This window comes from Aotus nancymaae, unplaced genomic scaffold (genome assembly GCF_030222135.1).
Source record: "Aotus nancymaae isolate 86718 unplaced genomic scaffold, 86718_ANA_hifiasm-v0.15.2.pri h1tg000108l, whole genome shotgun sequence".
NCBI classification, from domain to species: Eukaryota; Metazoa; Chordata; class Mammalia; order Primates; family Aotidae; genus Aotus; species Aotus nancymaae.
In genome coordinates, this window is record NW_026988523.1 from 14278828 (window position 1) to 14303876 (window position 25049).

The 25049-nt window shown below is 44.3% G+C and overlaps 1 protein-coding gene across 12 annotated transcripts in view; it reads right to left on the bottom strand.

Annotated features, from left to right (window-relative positions):
• Positions 1–2550: 2550 nt before the first annotated feature.
• ZNF648 (zinc finger protein 648) overlaps positions 2551–25049 on the bottom strand; it is a 246345-nt gene continuing 223846 nt past the window's right edge. For 6 of the 12 annotated variants that reach the window (XR_010340315.1, XR_010340314.1, XR_010340311.1 and 3 more), the window contains 5 exons: positions 21041–21195; positions 16060–17846; positions 3576–3729; positions 3124–3148; positions 2551–2631 (listed from right to left, as the gene is read on the bottom strand). Coding sequence is in view for 3 of the 12 variants with exons in the window: in XM_012444720.2 (XP_012300143.2) it covers positions 16099–17784 (1686 nt within the window). In the remaining 9 variants the exon portion in view is untranslated. Of the gene's footprint in view, positions 2632–3123; positions 3149–3506; positions 3730–6822; positions 6927–13810; positions 17847–19367; positions 20374–21040; positions 21196–25049 lie in introns of those variants that run through there. The other 6 variants (XR_010340318.1, XR_010340313.1, XR_010340312.1 and 3 more) reach the window with 6 other exon arrangements.

Genomic DNA, 25049 nt, shown 5'->3' on the forward strand with positions numbered 1-25049 from the left:
TGTGATAACATGATGTAAGATCAAATACTGACTCATATCAGAAAAGTGATTCCTTCTCTTCTAGTCTTTTTAATATTCTGTGAACAGCATACATTTCTTTTGTTAGAAAAATTACTTTACACTACCATAGACTTCATAAACACGGTACATTTAGGTTTCATTAAATTTACTAAAAAATATTTCCTTTCTTCAATAACCTTAGTTTACCATATTTTTCTTTATAAACTTAAAAAAATGACTCTTTTATAAGTTTAAAACATAAATACACTGTACAGATATATAAAATGATTTTCTTTTTTTATATCCTTATTCTTATAAGCTTTTTGCATCTTAATTTTTTAATTTTTAAACTTTTTTGTTAAAGACAGACACAGATGGGCCAGGCACAGTGGCTCATACGCGTAATCTCAGCACTTTGGGAGGCTGAGGTGGGTGGATCACCTGAGGTCGGGAGTTTGAGACTAGCCTGACCAACATGGAGAAACCCTGCCTCTACTAAAAAGTACAAAAATTAGCTAGGCATGGTGGTAAATGCCTGTAATCCCAGCTACTGGGGAGGCTGAGGCAGGGGAATCACTTGAACTTGGGAGGTGAAGGTTGTGGTGAGCCAAGATCGTGCCGCTGCACTCCACCCTGGGCAACAAGAGCAAAATTCCGTCAAAAAATAAAATAAAATAAAACAGACACAAACACACAAACACACATTAGCCTAGGCTTACATAGAGTCAGGATCATCGGTGTCACTGTCTTTTACCTCCACATCTTGTCCTATTGGAAAGTCTTCAGGGGCAATAACACACCCGGAGCTGTCATATCCTATGATGACAATGCTATCTTCTGGAATACTTCCTGAAAAGCCTGCCTGAGGCTGTTTGACAGTTAACTTACTTTTATAAGTAGGAGGAATGCACTCTAAAATAATGATAAAAAGTATAATACAGTAAATATATAAACCAGTAACAATAATCATTTATTATCATTATCAAGTATTATGTACTGTACGTAGTTATGGATGATATCTTTTTATATGACTAGCAGCAGTAGGTTTGTTTACACCAGCATCACCACAAACGTGAGTAATGCATTGTGCTACAATGTTACAATGGCTTTGTCACTAGCTAGTAAGAATTTTTCAGCTCTATTATAATCTTATGGGACCAATGTCATATATGTGGTCCATCGATGATCAAAATGTCATTATGGGCACATGACTGTGAATCTACGTCTTGAGCACTGGACTTTCTGACAGAGTTTTTAGTTTTGAGGATTAACACCTTGAGGCTATTCATTCATTGGATCATTCAGCAAATGATCAAATAGGTAATTTGTGGTACAATCTAAGCAAAAGAAAACCTGAAATGTCCATTTCTTCAAGGAACCTCTAATCTGGAACAGCAATGAATTCTCTATGAAAAGGAGAATCACTCAAGGCAGAAAGGTAACAGCTATGAAAGTGGTAAAAATACGGAGGAGAGAGAGAGAAAACTTTTACGGTCACTATTGACTTTGTTGATGCCAGAAATACATCATCTTTACTCTTCCACCTTTCTCACCTACCCTGCCACCTCATCCAAAATTTGTTAATTCTATGTGCAAAACATCTTTCAGGCCGGTCGCGGTGGCTCATGCCTGTAATCCCAGCACTTTGGGAGGCCGAGGCGGGCGGATAACGAATTCAAGAGATAGAGACCATCCTGGCCAACGTGGTGAAACTCCCGTCTCTACTAAAACTACAAAAATTAGCCAGGTGTGGTGGTTCACGCCTTTAGTCCCAGCTACTCTGAAGGCTGAGGCAGGAGAATCGCTTGAACCCAGGTGGCAGAGATCGTGCCACTGCACTCCACCCTGGCGACAGAGCGAAACTCCATCTCAAAAAAAGACAAAACAACACACACAAAAAATATTTCCAAATCTACCCTCTCTCTCTTCATCCTCACCGCCCCATCCTAGTCCACACACTATCATCTGTCCTGTGGGTCCATGCCCGTCCTCTCATTTTCCTGCCTCTAGTCTGATCTTTTCCCAATGCACTCTGCACTGAGTGACCTTTACGAAACGTAGATCTGATCATGCCACCTTCCCGCTTCAAAAGCCTCAAGTGTGAACCTCTAGAGTCTTCTAGAAAATCTGTCCAGCTTTATTTCTTGCTGGACTACTCTATGCTCCAGCCGTATTGGTTAAAAGTGTTTCGTTTCTGGAACCTGTGGTGATCCTTCACCGAGGCCTTTCCTACTGCTATTTTCTCTTACTGGTCCTCTGTCCCCTCCCCTGGGCACCCTTCTGCCTCTGGCAGAGCGAATTCCCTCCTTCTGGTCTCAGTTCCTCCAACAAACCTTAACCTAACCCGTCCAGTCACGGTGCTTGCCTTACCTAACACCCACTCCCTCGTTTACTTCTCTCTGGCTGGACTGACGTTGGGCAGAGAAGGGGCCAGTCCGCCTTCTCCTGTGCCCGCCCCTCCCGCCCGGCACTACAGGCACTCAATGCACTCCGGCTGCGGGCACTGGCAGCGTCCTCCCTCTCCCGGAGCTCACGTTCCTCTGAGGCGGGCTGGAGGCGAAGCTGGAGCGCTGTGTTTGCCGGGGGGTGTGGAGGCGGGCTCAAGGCTGGGGCGGGGATACGGAGCAAAACCTAGAGGAAGATGCGAAGTGTGGTTGGCCAGGAGGCTTATCTGTCAGGACAGGGGGCGGGGCCTGGGTCGCAGTACCTTTCCTTACAGCGAGCGGGCGGGGCAGCGAAGAGAGCGAAGTAGCGCTGGCCTCGCTCCAGAGCCCGGCCGCCGCCTGTGGGGCAGCCGCCATGCGATGGGAAGCCGGGAGGCGGGCTGGTGAAGGGGGCGGAGTTGGCAGAGGGCACCCCACGCCCGGGAGCCGCTGCGGCACCCGGAGCGAGAAGCAGGCAGCACCCTCTGGCCGCTGGGTGGGTCAGGCGCCGCCCCCTTGTGGCCTCGGCCTGCTAGCAGCCAGCCCCTGGGAGCGCGCGGGAACCGGACGCCCACCCGAGGAGGGAGGATCCAGGAGCTCATTCCGGGCAGGATCCGGGGAGTCCGGGGCCCACATTGTAAGGGGGCCTGTGCTGCTTCTACCTCCCGCTCTCTGACCTGGTGCTGCTCCAGGTACTTACAGGCAGGTACCCCACAGGCTGTTCACTGGAAAGCAGAATTGGTGGTCAGTGCGGGGATATGAGGAAAAGATCCATAAGCAGAGAGAATAAGTCCTTTGCACTTAGATTTTACTTCTCTGATTCCTCACCTCTACCACCTTCCCCCTTATCCCCAGATGGGCTGCAGGTCACATCATCTTATCCTTGATATATTCAGGTAATAGAAGCCCCTCAAACAACTTAGAAGCAGCCCCTGCAGGTCACCAAATAATAGACCACAGCTGGCATGTAAATGCCACCAGTTAGAGATGCGTAGTAATTTGTGATTTCCTCATGAGTAGTTCCAACTAGAGATTTCGAAATTATTACTAAATTTTAGTATTAATCTAATATTACTAATAAAGTTTTCTATTATTACTAAATGCATAGTCTTTGGAGCAGAAGTTGTGTAAAAGGAAGATTTGGATAAATACCTCACAGTTCACCCAGTATGTTACTTTCTTCGAAGCAATTAAAGAGGTCTGTGTCTTGTCTTGAGTAATTAATTTACTTGGGTTGCTGTTTAAAATGCTTATAAATTTTCAAAACACATCTGTGAGGAGAGGTCTCCACATCTTCAGTTGAAAACTGGAAGAAGCAAAGGAAGAGAGAGTTTATCTTTGAAAAAAAGCACACCTAACTCTGATAATAAAAAATAAAAAATGTGGTGGATAGAAAGCCAATAGCTTTCTTCATTGGATTTGAAACCATAACTGAAGGAAAGGCCATCTGCCACACCCCCTTTGTCCACCTCTTCAGTCACCTCTCGCTATTCAACTTACCTTCTAGTCAGGTCAAATGACAGTCTCTCCAGACTCATCTTGCTTTCTTCTAGCTCTTTGTACATAATACTCCTTTACCTTCCTAGTTCGTATTTTACCTTCGAAATTCAGCCAATGTATCAACTCTCCTAGAAAGTTCCAGTATCTTTCCTCCAAGTACAGATCTTTCCACTGTACTACCATCGAGTTCTGGGATGTTTCTTTTGGTGGCACTTTTTGGTGGCAACCCTGCTGCCCCCACCCTAACCCCGTCTGCTGTACTTACTGTCAATAAGCTTGCTCTGGGTTTATGAGATCCAATAAATATGGATTCTTATCAAACTGTTTGTCTCACCTTATTCATTAGTTAACATTTATCAAATGCATATCCCAGGCACTGTTCTGAACATGTGAGGACAAGAGCTTCAAAATGCTAAAGGCTTGCAATATCAGAGCAAGACGCTACTGGGAATTAGAGAGACCAGCATGTTGCTAACAAGAGAAACCTGTGTATGTGATTGCAGAATTTTACAGGTGCTCTTAAAGAAGTTTTTTCATGGGCCATATTCATATTCTGTGCTTTATTCAGCTACATATTTTTTCTCTAGTAAGGTATCATCAAGAGTTTGCAGGAGGACATTGTTACTTTTGCTGAAATTCTGTCAACAGAACTAAGGTTATATATTATCATGCCCCTTCTCTTTCCAGTAACAAATGACCTTAAAAATAGCATGGCCTGAGATCTATGCCAAGAAGATATCCACATTATATTTGTAATTCACACTGCTCTGAAGTTGAATTTGTGATTATTATATTGAGACTGTATTAAAATAATTCCCTAGTTGCATTTATTATGCTCCTGAGATTTGATGATTTATTATTAAACCTCTTAGAGTTAATTATGTTTATTGCCCCAATCTTCTCTGAAGGAAACTTGGGAATTGTCTTTCTCATCCTTAATTAGGAAAATACAAAATGCTCTTCTGAGCACATGGGAATTGTTTTCCCTTGCTCAGTAAGACTGACCCACCAGGTTTATTAAACAAAAACCTCTTTGATAACAGATAAAATTTTTAACTTTGCTATTAAAATATGTAAGGATAGTCTATTAAATAGCAGATCAGCTTCACCTCTTCTAGTTCCTCGTTTTATACTTTTTAGGGAAGAAGGGTTTTTTTCCCTCTGGTTAGAAACCTACTTTTAAAAAAATAACAATTGCCAAATTATAAGTGTATTAGTTTGCTAGGGCTATAATAAGAAACTGTTATAAGCTGGGTGACTTAATGGAAATTTCGCCTTTCAGTTCTGGAGGCTAGAAGTCTGAGATAGGTGTCTTAAAAGTTGGTTCCTTTTGAGGGCTGTGAGGGTGAGTCTGTTCTAGGCCTCTCCCCTTGGCTTTGTTAATGGGCATCTTCTCCCGATGTCTCTCCACATTGTATTCCTTCTATTCATGTCTTTCTCTGTGCCCAAATTTAGGCAATGGACTGAATGTGTCCACCCTAAAATGTGCATGTTGAAGTCCTAATCCCAGTGGGATAATATTTGAAGATGAGGCCTGTGGGAGGTGATCAGGTTATAAGAGTGGAACCTCTTGATTGAAATTAGTGCCTTTTACAAGAAGAGGTCCAAGAACTGCTAGCTCTCCTGCCATGTTGTGATGCAATTAGAAGTCAGCAGCAGCCTGCAGGCTGGAAGAGGAACTTCGCCAGACCCTGACTCTTGGACTTCCAAGATCTTGGACTTTCAAGCCTTCAGGATTTTGAGAAATACATTTCTGTTGTTTATAAGCCACTCAGTTTAGGGTACTTTGTTGGAACAGCCAACTGAATAAGACAATTTACATAAATAGACTTACAGTTCTGTGACTTGATTTTTTCACTCAACATTTTCTAAACCTGTACTTATAGCTCTGCTTCATCTTAACTGCTATTTAACATCCCATTATATTAATAAAATACAATTTGTTTATGTATTCCTTTACTGAAGAATATTTAAAATGTTTCCAAAGTCTTGCCATTACAAATTATGCTGCAATTAATATTCTTACATATATATATATAATCTCCTCATGTACACTTAAATTTCTTAAGGGAGTGGTCTCCTGCTTTGCTGATTGTGTTGCCTTATCAATAAAAAAGCTTAACTGCTTATCCTCAATATGACTCTATTTATAAATTATATAAATGCCCTATTGTATTAACATGTAATATCCATTATAAAATGTGAATTTTTTCTTAAAAGATAAATACAAAGTTCTACTATTTTCTTCCAATATCCCATTTGAATTGCTAAGGTATAAGGTATAGATATGTTGATCACTACTTATATTACTATCATATCATCATCATACTATATTAATATCAATATAATATTAAATCATATTACTCTCTAAGAATTGAACCAATAATTTGCATTTCTTTTATCAGAGTATAAAAATTTCCATTTCTCCACATCCTTACCAACACTTGATATAAATTTATACTTTTAACATTTTATTTTTTTTTTTTTAGATGGAGTCTCGCTCTGTGACCAGGCTGGAGTGCAATGGAGTGATCTTGGCTCACTGAAACCTCCAACATCCCAGTTCAAGCGATTCTCCTGCCTCAGTAGCTGGGATTACAGGCGCACACCACCATGGCCAGCTAATTTTTTTTGTATTTTTAGTAGAGATAGGGTTTCACCATGTGGGCCAGGATGGTCTAGATCTTTTGACCTCATGATCCGCCCACCTCGGCCTCCCAAAGTGCTGGGATTACAGGCATGAGCCACCACACCCGGTCTAACATTTTATTTTGAAAGAAACTTCAAACTAGCAGAAAAGTTGTTAGAATAATACAATGACATCCTGTATAACCTTCACCTAGATTCACCAATTAATAACACTTTGCTGCACTTGCCTTTTTTTTCTCTTTGTCTATCTCCCTCTCTTCTTTCCTTCCTTCCATTGTAGAAAAAGCCAGGTTCTTGTCACACAACCAGGATAATTTAGGCATGCAGACACATTGCAGGGTGAATAGGGCAGCGCTTATTGGGTGAAAAGGAAAAAAAGGGAAGAGGAAGCTCAGCAAAGAGAGAGAGAGTCCTGTTAGCAGTCCTCCACCTTACAGATTGAATCCCAAGCCAACACTCAGGAAATTAAGAGGCCAGGCTCCTCCCCATGCAAATGACAGGGACTTCCCCTGGCTTCATCCCCCACCCCAGTACTCAGGTGGGCATTATTCAGAGATAATCAGTCGGGAAAGGATGGGCTTCTTCCAGGATCAGCAGTCCAGTTTTTCAGCCTTTAGGCTGTTGTAGGCTCCAACCTGGCCAACATGACAAAACCTCATCGCTACTGAAAATACAAGAATTAGCCAGGCACAATGGTGCACACCTGTAATCCCAGCTACTTGGGAGGGTGAGGCCTGATTCTACTTGGGAGAATTATTTTAACTCAAGAGATGGAGGTTGCAGTGGGCTGAGATCATGCCACTGCACTCCAGCCTAGGTGACAGAGTGAGATTCTGTCTCAAATAAATAAATAGAAACTATTTATCTGTTGAGAAAAATGGAAATAATTTTGTAGTTCCTAGAGTAGATTTTAGCAAATTCTTTGAATAACAGTTATTTTCTTTTCCTTTAGGATGTTTGAAAATTAAAATGAAACTATGTCAAAACTGTTATGTAAGGCCAAAGGACCAGAACTTCACCAAAAAGCTAAAAATAAATACCCAGCCCAGTGACCTGAGAATGGATATAGAGGTACCAAGGCAGTCAGATGATGCCCAGGACAGAAAGAAGGCATCTTCAGATGAATCCAGCCTGAGCTCAGGGAAGATAAGTCAGGGATTAAGGCTACATCTGGATATTCAGGAGAAGTACTCACCACCCTCCTTGATGACTGCATCTCAGCAGGTCTCTCAGGTCAGCAGGAGCTTCTGGTAGAACTTCAGTGTAAAGATGAGGAAACTTATGAAATCTGTTACCATCCACAGAGTGAAACCCTACAGGGGTCTCTGTCACTTCTAAAACCAACTTTAACCTACAGTATGAGGATGAAGACATAGAGCTATATTGTTCTGAGCACTCAGAAGATCTTCAGGGAGACTCTATTGAGGATGATGAAAATATGATCCTTGTTGACATTTTATGATGAAGACACAGATCTGATCTCTAGAGAAGATTGCTCTGATCAGCAGCACAATTGCAGGACATCTTTATAGGACCTCACAGGACTTCAAGAGCATAAGCAGAACCATTTAGGGGCACATTCCTACTGTCACCCACCTGTAGCAAGGAACTGTTCTGGGCTGCCAACCTACGCAGGCACAAATTGATTCACTCTGGGGACCAGCCATGTAAGTGGCCTGAAAGTGATAAAGGTTTCATCTGCACAGTGGATGTTTGGAGGTACCTGTGTAATATGCATGAGATGCAGTGCTCCAAAATGACTGTGGAAAATGTACTGTGAGAGATCCCTGGTCCACAGTACACCAAAGCCAGCACAGTTCAGATGAACAAAACACAGGAAAGGAAGACTGCAAACCATACATCTGTCCTCTCTGCTGTAAGGGGTTTCACAAACCAAACCTGCTGTCAAGACTTAAGGGGACCCATTGGCAAAGCAAACCATAAAAGTGCCAAGAATGTGGTGTGGACTTTGTCCAGGTGATCAGGTTAAAGATTTCAACAAGTGCACTCTGGAGTGCAGCCTTTCTACTCAAATGAGTGTGGAGACGTTCACCCAGCTGGCATCCCTGCAACCCCATCAGCGGGTTTATCTGGAGAACAGCAGAATCCTGTGCTTCCTCTGCTCTTGCTGTCCTTCAGCCAGGGACCTGGAGGAGGCATGATGGACTCATGAAGTGGAGGGATCCTAGTGGCTGGGCTGTCGAGTTTATCTTCACCTTTTGTTTTTATATCTATTAAGACTTAGTCAATAAAACAAGTTTTCTGTCACTAACTTACTCAGTTCAGGCTTTTCCTCCAGACCCTGCCCCTCATGAATGAACTGAAATAAATCTAAGAATGCAGTTTTTCCCCCTCAGAAGTACTGTGGTTATTTCTAGTAGGAATAAGATAGATATTTACAGGTGCAGATAATACTGTTATTAATGGCTGAAAATAAAATAATTTTTATAGTTGAGTTTACAGTTGATAAACTCAACTGTAAAAATTTATTTAATTCTCAAACAAAGAAGCCTTGTCAAAAAGCCAAACCATTTTCATAATGTGGTGTTCCTCTTGGTTTCTTAAGGACTAGCCTTTATTGGAGTTTTCCATAATTGTAATCCCTGTGATGGTTTCCATGCAGTTCTGAATGTAAATCTAGCCTCTTTCCTCAAGTCCATTTGCAATCTGGTTTATCTTTGTCATTAATTGTTGTACTTTTCAAAAGAAAGTATTTATTTTTCTTAAAAGCTGTGACAATACTTGCTTGGATGGTTTTTCAAACTACATATATCATTTTATATATTCCGAGAGTAATCGTTACATTTATAAAAGAGAACACGACTGATTTTCTGTATCAGTAATAAATTAATTTCGGTATTTGAAAAATTTGTCTACCCTTTTGGAGTATAAAGTGTCTTAGTTATCTTGTGTCTTTTTCTCTTTTAAAAATTATCCAAAAGCTAGTCTTCGATAGGACTTACTTTGCAAGTCTGTGTTAGCCCTTTTGCTATTATAACTGAGTAAGTTCCTGGGTTTTGGTGCTGTAAACATATTTGGAAGTGGAATTCAAAAGAGAATCTTAATTTTAGGCCAGTCAGTGGGCTTCAGGAGGCCAGTGACTCCTTGAAATCGTAACACAGAACATCAGTAATGTGGGGCTTTTGATAGGGTCCACAGCTTTTATTGGATTCTCAAGTAGCTTGTGATTCAAGAAAAGGTTCAGAACCACTTTCGTCATGAAGATTTAGGAAACAGTTGCAGATCTAATTGGTTATAGCATTTTGGAAACTCGAGTGATTTTCAGACTCGCTCACTCTAATTTCATCCTTATCCTTCGTGCTTTACTACTTTTCTCAGGACTGGTACATCAATACAAAAGCACCATCTTTTGTGCACTTGTAATAAATGCTTTCCTTCACATTTGTAATTAAACTGGCAGTAATCCTTTGAAATGGTGTTTCCTTTTTTGCAAAATAGGGATAATATTATATTTTCCTCAAAGGATTATGTTTCAGGCTCTGGAGAACTAGGAATTTCTCCTTTTTCTAGGGAAGACCATACATTAATTCACTTATCTCTGAAGTAAGCATTGAAATATACCAAGAAAGAGAGTGACCAAAAGGGATTCGTAATTAGAATTCCTTATCAGATGTGGTGCTGGTGTCCAGATATTATGCAGTGTTTCTGCCCCCTTCTCAAAGGCTGCCTCTTCCTGGGCCCTAGAGCTAGTAAGGCTCACGTGGCAATGAAACAGATTACAGAAGGGTATCAACAGCTGAGTCTCAACCAGCCTAAGTGGGTGGCCATTGGAGGGAATGTGGCAAGAGGAAGCAGACATGTTTTCAACCTTTCTGGTAATTTACTTAGGGGAAAAATCAGGGCTTGTGTGACATTGAGTGACTAGTCTCTTACTTGTTAGGAGAAAGTTATTCCTTATATTATTGTTTGTTTTCTATTGCAGCATTACAAATTACCAACCAAAATTCAACAGGTAAAAAAAAAACAAGCATTTATTTTACACAGTTTCCAAGGATTGGTAATTTGGGAGCCACTTAGCTGCACAGTTCTGGCTGCTGGTCTTTCATGAGGTTCCAATCAAGTAGTCTGCCAGATCTCCAGTCATCTGAACTCTTGACTGGACCTAGGGGATCCACTTACAAGCTCACTGATGTGGTTGCTGGTGGAATACCCCAGTTCCTCACCACAGGGCTACAAGGCTACTTAGGACATGGTTGCTGTCTTCTGCCAAAGGAAGTGAATGAGAGAAAAAGAGAGAGAGAAACAAAGTATCCTATGGAAGCCACAGTACTTTTTATGACCTAGACTCCAAAGTCACACACCATCACTTCTGCTTTATTCTGTCCATTAGAACCGAGTCACTAAGTCCAGGCCACACTAAAAGGGAAGGAAACTAGGTTCCACTCTCGAAGAGAGGTGTGTCAAAGAATTTGTGAACATATTTTTAAAGCCACCACAATGATGATGGAAAATGAAACTGTAAGCAGGCATAACTTCTAAACCAAAAGGCAGGAAATTTGCTACATATTCTCCTTGTTGCAGAGAGACAGCCTGTTTTTAGAATGAACACGTAGACCTTACTGACTCTTGCTTAACAATAACGGATAATAGCCATGACCTATTAATCCTGACTGCATTCCTGGAAAGGGAAATTGCTGCAGACCCCATGTGGGAATATTTTTCAAGGACCTTTCATAACAGATTGTTGTAGGAATTGAGATGATGAATGTAGTGCTGATCCCTAAAATATGTTCACTAAATGGTAACTATTTTTATCTTGTCACCAAGCCTCATTGGCTCCACCCCCGAAATCTCTGGCATCTCCTCATCTTACCTCTATCCCCACTTTTCCTTGACTCCATCTAAACTACCACAAGGAATCCCTGTTTCCCTCCTTGTTTTTGGCCTCCTCCATGTCTTCTTTGTTTTTAGCAAGAGGTGTTTTTCTTTAAATCTTAGTGATAACTTATATTCTATAGCAGTTCTATTCATTTGCTGAACCAATCTGCTGAGTTCCTGACTCTCCTAAACAGAGAGACTCTGAACCAATTTGACTGAAAGTTGTAGGGTAGGGGTGGTTAAGGAGAAAAACAAGGAGGAGAGAGAGACAAAAACATTTTCCAGACAGTGGAAAAATTGTCCTGGCATGGTTTCCTGCAGAATGGAGAGAGGGAAATTGATGTTATAAATGAGCTTTCCTGTCAACTTAAACAGCTGCCCTCTTCTGGTTTGATGAAACATTGAGTCACTGCATCTTTGGCAATATGTTCATGGGTCACTGAGTTTGTAGTTCATATTCTAGTTCTGAGGCTAGCAATGACATCTGCTTGAGTGTTCTGGCAATTAAACTAATGCCTTACACAAAATTTTCTTCCAGGCAAGATTTTTTAAGGTCTAGTTGGAATTCCTGGGTGATCTATTGTGTTCATATCAGGTTAATGCAGCTTTTTAATGTGCATGCACTTAGATTACAGAATGTGTAAATGTTAAGTGCCAAGATTAATTGCTGGCGTATTTTTCTGTGTAAGGCTCAGGCACAGACTGTTTCTTTAGTCAGTGATATGAAATGACAGTGGGCCTTCAAGGAAGTATTACTCCTTTAACTCCAGTTTATTTTCCCTGGCCAGGTTATTGACAGTTTCCAAGGCATTAATGATTAAGAGCTGCCAACCCAGACTCTTCCAGATCCATTAAGTCATTCACAGGTCTTTGTCCCTGAGTCATGCCATGATTTCTGCTGTGCTGTTTCAATTTTTATCATTGTTTGAATTTATTGTCATCCACTTTAAAAATGCACAGCATCAACAACTCCACTCCAAACAGAGGCAGTTGTCCCTGTTAAGAACAGTCTCTGGAGCAAGCATGTATAAATGTCAAATCATTACTATGTCAGCCATTTTCTAGCTGTGATATCTTGGGCAATTTAACTTATTTCTCCCATGATTTCCTAATCTTTAAAAAAATGGGGTAAGAATCACCGTAAGTTTGCTTTAAAAATAATTAACATATATAAAACACTTACAACAGTTCCTGGCACATACTGAATACAATGTAAGTGTTGGCTATTATCATTATGATCTAAAGAATATGGGTCATGATCACTATAGACTGGTGAACCCATCAGGGGAATTTTTATTAAGCGGAAACTTATAAATGAACATTGGGTATATTCAAATAAATTTTGGCAACCTATACTGTGGAAACAGCATTAACCCAGAGAGAAACTTTACATCTTTTTGTCATAAAGAAGGCCCTGCCCCTATTTTATTTTATTTATTTATTTTGAGACAGCATCTCACTCCGTCACCCAGGCTGAATTACAGTGGCATGATCACAGCTCACTGCGGCTGCCACCTCTTGGGCTCAAGTAATCCCCTTGTCTCTGCTTCCCCAGTAGCTGGGACTATATGTGTGTGCCACTACACCTAGCTCATTTTTCTGTTGTTGTTTTTTGAGATGGAGTTTCATACTTGTCACCCTGGCTGGAGGGCAATGGTGTGGTCTTGGCTCACTGCAACCTCTGCCTCCCAGGTTCAAGCCATTCTCTGGTATATTTATCCCAAGAGTTTGAGACCAGCCTGGGCAACTTATATTAATTTGAATATATGCAGTAAAAAATGTTAATTTATAAGTTTCCACTTAATAAAAATTCCCCTGATGGGTTTAAGCAATTCTCCTGCCTCAGCCTCCCGAGTAGCTGGGATTACAGGTGCCCACCACCATGCTCAGCTAATTTTTGTAAATTTAGTAGAGATGGGGTTTCACCATGTTGGCCAGGCTGGTCTTGAATTTCTGACCTCAGGTGATCCACCTGCCTTGGCCTCCCAAAGTGCTGGGATTACAGGCATGAGCCACCACACCCAGCCAACCTGGCTCATTTTAAAATTTTTTATAGAGATGGGGATGTCACTATGCTGCCCAGGCTAGTCTCAAACTTCCGGGATCAAGCAATCCTCCCACCTCCGCCTCCCAAAGCACTGGGATTATAGGAATGAGCCACCACACCCAGCTTTACCCTGATTTTAAATTACATAATAGAGAAATAAGATCATCTGCTTTGATGTACAGTGGGTTCATAACCAGAAAGTAGCTCAGCATAATTTGGGGCACGAATGTGAAACAGAATAACCTGTCTTCAGGCATTGATTCTTTTCCAAAGATGTAATTCAATTGCCCCCACTTTGAATGAACAGACTCCACTGGGCAGAATTTGTCTCAAGCCACCTCACAGCTGGTTGGTTTCTCTTTTGTCTACTCCATGTACTGTTGCTTTCCACTTGTGTACCACTGTCTGGTCCAGTGACCTGTGACTATTGGTTCCAATGGGATTTCCTTCTTCTCCAATACCTACTCAGCATCACCCTTGCAGCTGGTGTGAGAAAAGACTGGTTGGGACAATTTTCCTTAAAATCTGACTTGTTTTGTGATAGGCCTGAAGGATTATCAACTTCTCTTTGACCTATTCAGTACATTCGACCCCTTATATTCCAGAAACATAGTATACAGCACCAAAAATACCCAGCACAAGCAAATCCAGCTTTTCTGCCTATTAACAAGTACATTCACTTCTTCTCCAAAGCTATGCCCATGTGGAAGCCATACGCAGATACCACACTGCAGGTTTTATCAATAGCGAAGGTTAGGGTTCAGCAAGTTACATGTTTAACAAACAGCCCAGGTGATTCCTATGCAACCAGGCTTTGGGGAACAACTCCTTAAAATTACAAAACAAAACCAAATTTTTTAATTTGTAAAAACTATACTAATGACCATTTCCAAGAAAGGATACAATGAAAAGGAATGATCCTTTAGTCTTCAAATATTTTATTGATTACCTAGCAAAAAATGTTAGCTTTTGCTCTCTTCATAGTCACAAGTTCATCTTTTGACTTTTCTACCCATTTACAGCTCTTGCATTCAGCCAATGTTTCTGTCATATAGTAGGATCACTCTAAATTTTACCTACTATTACGCTTCTATTTTGCCAATGCAGATGCAGAAGCTGAAGCCCAAGCTCACATCAACAGTAAAGGATGGGGTGGACCATTTTATTAAGGTTATTGGTCGAACAAAGCACAAGAAGAATATCTATCTATCTATCTGTCTGTCTGCCTTCTCTTTGGTGCCCCCATATGTCATGAGAATGCTATTTAGAGGTCACACCCTAGGTCCAAATCAGGTAGAACCCAAGAGTTATTCAGATTTGGCATTCTTTGGTGGCAATTTTAGGAATGTACTGAAGATAGTCCCCCCAAAAGGGAGACGATACTTTCTTGTGGAATATCTTATTTAACTTCAGTAAGATGAGAAGTGCCATTTGCCTGCGTGCACCAAGGACCTCTGTGAAGGTCATAGATTCCTCACAGTTGAGGTTCTGTGCTAAGAACTGCTGACTTTATACAGATCACTATATGCATCAGTACACTTTGAAGAATGGCTGTTAGTAATGCAAACTTTGAAATAACTTCATCAGATAACTGTGAGTCATGTAGGCCTTCATACCTGGTTTTAATATTTTGAAACACAGACAAGCCAATGGCACTTGGGCAAAGAGTGTTTTATTTACTTTAAATCAAGGCTAATAATACAGACAAATTTAAATGAATCAAAAGGTTTCATGAACCACAGTCAAGGCTTTGTGGAGAAATTCTGTATGTCTCTCTGTAAATGAACCAATTACTTTGTAAATATCACATATAACTTAAGCCCTCAGAGTGCAAACAGGAAAAGAGACAGCCAGAGAGAAGGCACATATGAATTTTGTGGATAAGATTCAGATTCAATCTGCTTACTAAATTCCACTATAAAGAGGAATGGATTTCTTTTTCAGATGCTAACGCTGTACTGAACTTCTAGAATAACTGGAATAGGACATAAACTACCTTCTCTAAGATGAAGGCCTCGTCTACTTCAAAGTCAAGGCCCATAAAGATACACCCTAAGGTGAAGCCATTTCTGCAGTCAAGTGAAATGATGGGATGTTGGGCTGGGCTTGAGTCCCTCCCACAAAGGCTTTGTTGCTTTGGGGGAGTTCATCGTAGGGACCACTTCTGGGGATTCCTTTATTTACGTGAAAACCAAAAAGCACCTTTCTTTAAAGATTACCAGCCCCTCATGCCTTCTCAGTATTTGCAAACGGCTTTGAGGGTAGGATGGGTTAGTCTTTTTCCTCACCTTATGCCCGGAGCCCTGCACAGTCCCAAGCATGTAATTCTAGAAGCAGTTTCTGATTGATTATGGTCCCCCAACCCAAGAAACCAAACCTTGATCAGCTCCCACTACTTTGTCCTTCCCTTTGCCAATTGCTTATGACCTCTGACACTCAGAACCACTGATGTGAAACCACACACCTGGGTACCCTCTCGGTGGTGACTTTCTATTCAAAGGATCAAATACATAATCAAATGGACCACTAAAGACCGGCGACCTACTGGGAGGCCTGGCTGACTGGTGCGGCTGGCTGGCAATATCATGTGAGTGGGTTCACCTGGGAAGGTTCCAAGTAGTGAGGTCGACAGTGCTGTCTTCACTCGTCAGAGTAGGAAAGGATGGGCTCCTTCTTGCAGGTGCCACACTTGGCTCGGTGTCGTTGGAGGTGATTGGACCGGGTGAAGGCCTGGCCGCAGTCCTCACACTGGTAGGGCCTCTCTCCGTTGTGCATCCGTATGTGCTGGGCCAACTCAGAGGCAACGCGGAAGGCCCTGCCGCACTCGGCACAGAGGAATCCCTTCTCCCCGGAGTGGATCTGCTGGTGCCGCTTCAGGGTGGAGGAGCGGGCAAAGGCCTGGCCACATTGCGTGCAAGCAAAGGGCCTCTCGCCGGTGTGGATGCGCTGGTGGCGCACGAGGCGCGAGGGCTGCGCAAAGGCCACGCCGCAGTCAGCGCACTTGAAGGGCCTCTGGCCCGTGTGCAGAGTCTGGTGCTCGGCCAGGTTGGAGGACTTGGTGAAGCACTTGCCGCAGGTGGGGCAGGGGAAGGGCCGCTCGCCCGAGTGCACGCGCTGGTGCTCCACCATGCGGCTGGCCACGGCGAACTCGCGGTCGCAGGCGGCGCAGCGGAAGGGCTTGGCGCCCAGGTGCGTGCGCTGGTGGCGCAGCAGCGACAGCGGCTTGTTGAAGGTCAGGCCGCACTGGGAGCACGGGAAGGGCTTGTCGTTGCTGTGCATGTTGCGCTGGTGTTTGCGCAGGTCCGAGGAGCGCACGAAGGCCTTCCCGCAGTCTGGACACGGGTAGGGTTTCTCGCCCGTGTGGGTGCGGATGTGCTTCCGGTGGTCGGAGGACCAGGTGTAGGCCTTGTCGCAGAAGGAGCACCGGTAGGGCCGCTCGCCCGTGTGCAGGCGCCGGTGCTGCTGGAGCGTGCCGCGGTGGGAGTAGGCCTTCCCGCACAGCTCGCACGCGTAGGGCTTGGCGTCACCGCGCGTCTCCGCGGGGCTCAGCGGCTTGCTGGGCTCCTGGAAGGCCCTCCCGCCCCGCAGGCGCCTGTAGGGACGCGCCTCAGCCTCTCCGCCCCCGCGCCCGCCCACCTGGTTCTGTACTTTCCTGCTGATTCGCCCTTTTGCTAGCACGGCTGGGGTGGCCGACGCCTGGGCCGGTGTGTGTGTCTCTCGCGTGGGGAGGTCCCAGTTGCTCCCCGGCCTGGGGAAACACAACAGAGAAGAGTTCTCTGCGGACGTGTCTACACTTTTGTGTGCACAGAGATACTTTCCATTGCTGAGGAAGCTGGATAGGACATCCAAGGCTGCGTCCTGGTTTGCCCTCAAGTCTCCATCATCACCCGCAGATAGACGGTCCCTAAGAGGTTGCAGCTGACCTAACAGTTTGTGTGTGAGACCACTGGGAGGGGTACCCAGAGCTGTGCTTGCTCCCGGGGAGCCCTGGGTCTCATTGATCTTTGGCACATCTCTGCTCCAGCTGGCTCTCCCGGACATCTGTATTGGTTTCTGCCCCACGCCCCTTGCACTGGAGGAGTCAGAGAATTTCTCTTCTTTGCCTAGCGCATGGGGCCATGGCAAGTCAGGATTGTCACGTGTTACTGGGGAGCTGTCCCTTAGACAGGCCACCATGTCAGCAGTGCCCTCTTTTTCTGACTCCCCACCACCTTCATCCTCACTCTCTAAGTTCATGCTCAGCATCTGGGGATCATGAGCCTCCTCAGTCAAGCTGCTGAGAGGAGACGCCTCTTCCCACCTGTCCTGGAAGTCCACTTGTGCCATGATGTTCAGGCGCTTCTATTGCCTGCTCCTCTGAGGAAGAACCTTTGCTCAGCTCAGGATACCTGCAAGAAGAAAAGTGTGAAGAGAAAATCACAAATAATGTTCTTGATCACTTCCATGCCCAGAGGGACTGAGGTTCTCACTACTGCTCTGTCTCCAGTTGGCCTCCATGCGAGGCATATTTTTGAGCCTCACTGAGGACAGAGACCTGGCTCTGCTGAAAATCCCAATCATCCTTATTCCCTCTGGAGAGCTCACTTGCTAAAAGAAGCCCCAGGAGACCAGGCTGTCAGGAATAGCCAGAGTGGGACATTACTGGGTGCCAGCTGTGCCCTGTCCCTCCTGGAAGGCAGAACAGAGTATTTGGCCTATATGCCCTCCTCCCTATTCTAGTATCCACCTTTTGCAGTACTGTCAAAGCTGTTTTTGCAGAACTGGGAGGGGTTGGGATTCCCAGAATTCTTTGCAGCAGCCTAGTCGTTGGCTCAAAGATGCCCACAGCCTTTTAACTGGGAGTAGGGGTGCAGGGAGACAGTTTTCTGCCTTATGCCTACAGATGCCAGTGCTCAACCCTCAACTGCTAACCAAATGTGTCCTTTGTGAGCATGAGGGACAACTCGATGACATGGTAGGAAGCAAGCTCTGGTCCTCCTAAGGCACTCTTACAGTGTCTCCAACTCGGGAAGCTGGAAACCAGGCTGGCTCTTGCTGTCCCTGCCAGGAGTGCAAGTCTGCCATCCCATGATGGTGTCAGCTAGATATACCTCTCAGGCCCTGGGCCACCTCTTCCAAAGACAAGGAGAATGAGGGTGAGTCAGGAAGGCACCAGGCATGTTCCCAAGAAGACACCAGGCATGTTACCAAGAAGACACCAACTGCCCCTCACTGCTTAAGCAGGCCTTCTCAGGCCCTTGAAACTTCTGAGGCACTCCTAACCGCCAGGGAGGCTACCCATAAGCACCCAGGGGGCAGAGGATGCCCACTGAGAGCTTGACCTGTCTTTGAAATTTTGCTTCATCATAAACATTCAGGAGAGTTTACATTCTATGTTGCGTTTGTTTTATAGAAAATAGTGTTTTTCAAGTTACCTTGGATTTAAATGTTTAATCTTCCCCCAAGTGTGCCATATTGATCCCATGGCACACATGCCCACTGGAATACACATCTTCTGACTCAAGAAGCATGGATGTAGGATTTTAACCATAAGGCATGAGATATGGGAGCCATTTGGGTTTTATTTTCAAACTTATTTTTTTTAGCTTGAAGACACAGAGAAAGCCTGCTGGAGGATTGGTTAACAAGGATTGGGTGAGTGACATATTTTAAAGGAGTTAGTAGAGTGAAAGACAGGATACTGAGGGTCTCTCCGGGGGCTTTAGTCTAGAGAGAAACGTCTGAGAATCCCAGAGCGGGTATTAAAACTCTCATTTTTCTGGACACACATTATGAGCCAGGTACTATGTTGAGTGGTTCACAAACATGGTTTCATTTATTCCTCTCAGCAAACCTTAAGATAGATGCTATTATATATTATTCTTTCAATTTTACAGACCAGGAAACTGAACTTTTTTGAAGTTACTTACCTGCCCAAGGCCATGCAGCTCATAGACAGCAGCAGTGGGGTTTCTCTCTAATTTCAAGGCCATTATGTTAAGCCCCATATTGTCCTGCCTTTCAGCTGCGGCCTCCAGACCGAGGCCTGCTCTGGGGCTGGGCTCTGCCCAAAAGCAGCTGCAGCATCCTGGGGTGAAGAGCCGTGGCTTTCTGCAGGTATCAAAGCCCCTTGTGTTTTCTAGGCCAAGGAAGCTTGGCTACAGGGCCTCACTGCTGGGCTCCTCCCTGCTCTCATTGACCCAGATTGCCCTCCACCAAAGAGAGGCCAGTGGCTACCCATCAGAGCCAGGACCCATGTTGCAGAGGTTACTGCCTGGCGTGCTCAAGAGTATTAGTCACTGAGTATTTACCTTCTGAAAGCTTCTCTCTACTTCTGCCCACCTTTCACTGCCATCTCAGAAGGGATAAAAGGAGTGATTTTTGTACTTAGCTGGTCCAGTTACCCTATCCCTATCTCATCCAACTGTTCTTCTTCAGTGTCTGCCTGATCACGAGCCCAGTTACCCTGTGTGTATGGAGGGAAAGCAGTAGGGAGGAATCCTCACTTTCTACTCTGGATACAGAAGCCATGGTTGGAGGGAGGACACGTTGCAGTTGTGACTGGAGTTCAGCATCTCATGTCCCTTTGTGCCCCAAGCCCGGGGACCATTCCTTTTCCCCCACTGCTTCCCTCACCCATCACATGGGAGAAGGTAGCTGGCATGCCTTTTGACAGGTGCCCAGGTCGGACATGTGCTCAGCACAGTGGATCTTAGGGAGTGAATGTGTAGTTCACAGAGGGACCATACCACTAGCCAACTTCATAGAACTTAGCAGACCAGCAGGCTTGATCCGGGGATGTGGGTACCCCATCAGGGACAGCAAAGGGATGCTGGGTTTGTATGAAACGCATGTCTTAGGTCTCCTTCTTTCTCTATGACGACATACTGCCTGTTTCTGTGGCACTGTTCACAGATCACTGACTTAACCCACTCCCCACCCCACCTCCAGTACAAATACCCCATTTTCCACAGCCTGTGTCTCATTGTCTTCCTCTGGGCCACAGGGGAGCCTCCTTAGGGCAGCACACAGCCCTCCACTAGCTAACCAATCCCTTCTCCAGAGCCTGTCAGGAGACTTTCTTTTCAGATGAGGAATCCCTCCTTCATCGGAAGCCATGTCCCCAGTGAATGTGTCCTGCTTGCCTTCTCCTGTTGCTGCCTCAGGCGTGCCCTGGGCCACCAGGAAGACCTGGAGGCAGGCAGAGGCACAGGGAGGGATTTTCTGGCAAAGTCTGCATAACTATACCTGGCCTGGAAGAGGAACACTGGTGCCATGGTATAGCTGGCCTCTCTGCTCTCCAGATGTGCTGGCCCCTGGAGGCTGTCAGAGCATAGTCCTTTGCTGGAAATTTCTCTGCACTTGCCAGGCAGGAATGGACCAAATACAGCCTCCAACTCCCCGACCTCATACGTCCATCAACACTCCGCAGAAGCCTACCCTGAGGGCTTGTTGCAACCCCAGCCCATACCCCTCTTCTTTCCTTCATTCCTTCCACATTGTACTACAGTCCATCCCAAGCAGCTGCCTCCTACTTTCTCCTCTGCTTACGGCTCTCAGGCCTTGCTCTCCACTCCTGGCTCACACACAGACAGTTGCTTACCTGGGAAATGCAGATAGCAGTGTGGGCTCCCCTGCCCTGGCTTCTGTGACACGTGGGCTCTCAGCAACAGGAACCAGAGTTGAGTACAAATCAGCAGAGATGGTGTCTCTGTCTCTCACGCTTTGTGTCCAGTCCAGCAACTGCAGAGAGAGCCTCTGGAGGTGGGGCCAGTGTAATACACTCAACCTTCCTGCCTGCATCCAGAGAGCAGCTTGGGAAATAGAGTGGGGCTGCCCTCTCTCACTGCCTGAACCAATTCTCCACCTCCCTCTGCTCCCGCCTCCCCTCCCTGCCAAAGCCAGTCTCCCTCCTTCCCTCCTCTAAGTCTTCCTGCAGATGGCCCTATGCCTCCCTGTTCACTTTCACTCCTTCCTTCCACAGAGCAGTCCATCCTTCTTCACTTTAGCCCTGGTATGCCCATGGGCCACATGTCACTTGTGAGCTTCCTGGACAGTATGGTTTTTCCTTCCTGGAAGGCAGAACAGAGTATTTGGCCTGTATGCCCACCTCCCTATTCTAGTATCCACCTTTTGCAGGACTGTAAGTTGAGCAAAGCTCAGTTTTTGCAGAACTCTGAGGGGTTGGGATTCCCAGAATCCTTTGCAGCAGCTGGTCATTGACTCAAAGATGCCCACAGCCTTTTAAGGGACTAGGGGTGCAGGGAGACAGTTTTCTGCCTTATGCATACAGATGCCAGGCCTGTCTGTGGTCTCTTTCCACTTTCAGCATTGGTTCCCATGCAGGTTCATTTTGAAGAGGATTGGCTCAGGGTAGAAGACTCAGTATGTTCAGAATTTTTACCCACTCAAGTCTAATGTGCATTTATAAGGAAGAACATTCATGACATTAAAATAAGAGATGGAAGTGTGGTTCCTGTGATGTCACTAGGTGGTCACAAACTATACTGCTTGACAGCAGGATCTGGGTCTGGGATTGAATCTTACTACTCACTAGCTGTGTGATCTTGGGCAGGTTATTTAACCTCTATGTGCCTTAGTGTCTCATCCGCAAAACAGGGACCAGGATATTATTGCCATCATGGAAGTTTGGGAAGGATTAAATGAGATAATGCATGTAAGGAACTTAGCTTAGTGTTTGGAACATAGCAAATACGCAGAAAAGTTAGCTACTGTTACTGTTGATGATGTTTTTTAAATTTTAAGTTCTGGGCTACATGTGCAGGATGTGCAAGTTTGTCACACAGGTAAACGTGGGACATGGTGCTTTGCTGCACCTATCAACCCTTCCTTCACCTAGGTATTAAGCCCGCATGCATTAGCTGTTTTTCCTGATGCTGTCTCCGCCCCACACTGCCCCGACTGGCCCCAGTATGTGATGTTCCCCTCTCTGCGTCCATGTGTTCTCATTGTTCAGCTCCCACTATAAGTGAGAACACACAGTGTTTGATTTTCTGTTCCTGTGCCAGTTTGCTGAGGCTAATGGCCTCCAGCTCCATCCCAGTCCCTGCAAAGGATATAATCTTGTTCCTTTTTATGGCTGCATGGTATTCCATGGTGTATATGTACCACATTTTCTTTATCCAGTCTATCATTGATGGGCATTTGGGTTGATTCCAAGTCTGCTATTGTGAATAGTGCTGCATTGAACATATGCATACCTGTATCTTTATAACAGAAAGATTTATATTCCTTCGGGTATATACCCAGTAATGGGATTGCTGGATCAAATGGTATTTCTGTTTCTAAATCTTTGAGGAATCACAACATTGAGGAATCACTTCCACAATGATTGAACTGATTTACATTCCCACCAACAGGGTAAAAACATTCCTATTTCTTCACAACCTTGCCAGCATCTCTTGTTTCTTGACTTTTTGATCGTCGCCATTCTGACTGGTGTGAGATGGTATCTCACTGTGGTTTTGATTTGCATTTCTCTAATGGTCAGTAATGTTTTTTCATATGTTTGTTGGCTGCATGTATGTCCTGTTCTGAGAAGTGTCTGTTCATGTTCTTTGCCCACTTTTTAATGGGTTTGTGGGGTTTTTTGTAAATTTGCTTAAGTTCTCTGTAGATCCTGGATATTAGACCTTGGTCAGATGGACAGATTGAAAAAAATGTCTCCCATTCTATAGGTTGTCTGTTTACTCTGATGATAGTTTCTTTTGCTGTGCAGAAGCTCTTTAGTTTAATTTGATCCCATTTGTCAATTTTTGCTTTTGTTGAAATTGTTTTTGGCGATTTCATCACAAAATCTTTGCCTATGCCTATGTCCTGAGTGGTATTGCCTAGATTTTCTTCTAGGGTTTTTATAGTTTTGGGTCTTACATTTAAGTCTTTAATCCATCTAGCATTAACTTTTGTGAAAGGTGTAAGAAAGGGGTCCAGTTTCAATTTTCTGCATATGGCTAGCTAGTTCTCCTAGCACCATTTATTAAATAGGGAATCCGTTCTTCATTGTTTATTTTTGTCAGGTTTTTGGAAGATCAGACAGTTGTAGATGTGTGGTTTTATTTCTAAGTTCCCTATTCTGTTCCATTGGTCTATGTGACTATTTCTGTACCAGCACCATGCTGTTTTGGTTACTGTAGCCTTGTAGTATAGTTTGAAGTTGGGTAGTGTGATGGCTCCAGCTTTATTATTTTTGCTTAGGATTTTCTTGGATATACAAGCTCTTTTTTGGTTCTATATGAATTTTAAAATAGTTTCTTCTAATTCTGTGAAGAATGTCAATGGTAGTTTAATGGGAATAGCATTGAATCTATAAATTGCTTTGGGCAGTATGGCTGTTTTCACAATACTTATTCTTCCAATTCATTATTGATGATTTTGTTGTTTTTAGAGAAGACATGGTTCCAGGGCTTCTTTTATATCCCTGTGGCCCTGTTCAAGCTGCAACTCTTCTGAACAGCAGTTTTCAGAGTGTGATCCAGAGAAGCAGGTTTCTCTATCCCCTTGGTATTTTTAAGGCATAGTTTCAGAGAAAAGAGGCAGGCAGCAAAGACATACCTCTAGGTCTTTGAGTTTGTATATCTGGAATAGGGTTCAAATCCTGATGTCCATAGAGCCTCTGAAATAAAGTGCAGAACTTGGACATGTACTGCTCTTAAGAAGATCCTTAGCAGCCATCCATTTCTTGAGGGGGCCATATCCAAAAAATGTTGAGAACCATTGGCATTGGGGGAGGGCATGGGATGGGGAGAGAGGGTGAACACTTAAAATAGCTCCCATAGCCAAGTTATGAGTTAGTGCCACCACCACCCCGCATCCCAACATGGTTGCTCAAAATACCCCAAGTGTCCATATAGAACAGGCGTTGAGCTTCAGATATCTTTGGCAAGAAAGAACCTAACTCCTCACTGACTGGTGAAGGAGCCTGTGGAGGTGAAAGTTGAAGCTGGGATGAATGTGTGTGTGTGTGTGTGTGCATGCACGTGTGTGTGTGCGTGTGTATCCTACCCATTCCCAGCCTCATGGCAATGGTACATTTCTCGAGCAGTTACTAGTGCCAACCAACACTATGCTAGCATGACGCATGCAACGCCCCAATTAATCCTCATCACATCCTGATGAAGCAGCTACCAGTGTGATCCCCATTTACAGATGGAGGATACAGAGCCATAGGCATCTTAAGGGCCACAGCCACACAGTTCCTACATAGTGGAGTTGCAATTTGAACCAAGGTATCAGAGTCTGCACTCTTAACCACTACCACACTAGATTCCCAAACACTGTCCCTCACAGCCTGCATGCTTGGCCTTTGCTTGACTCCACCTTTATTTCCTTCTGGAAACCCTTAGTCCCTCCTCCCCAAGGCTATGTGACCTGTGTATCTGTGATCACGATTGTCATTCTCCCAGAAGGCATTCTTCTATCTCAGCCTTGCTGCCCAGAGAGATGGTTCCCATGAAATGCCTGCATAGTCTTATCACCTCTTCCTTATCTAGCCTGGACAGCATGTTTTCCAACATGCTTTATCTCTAGAAACTGTAACAATTCAGTAATTACCATACATCTTGGGACTTCCATGTTAAATTGCCCACATGATT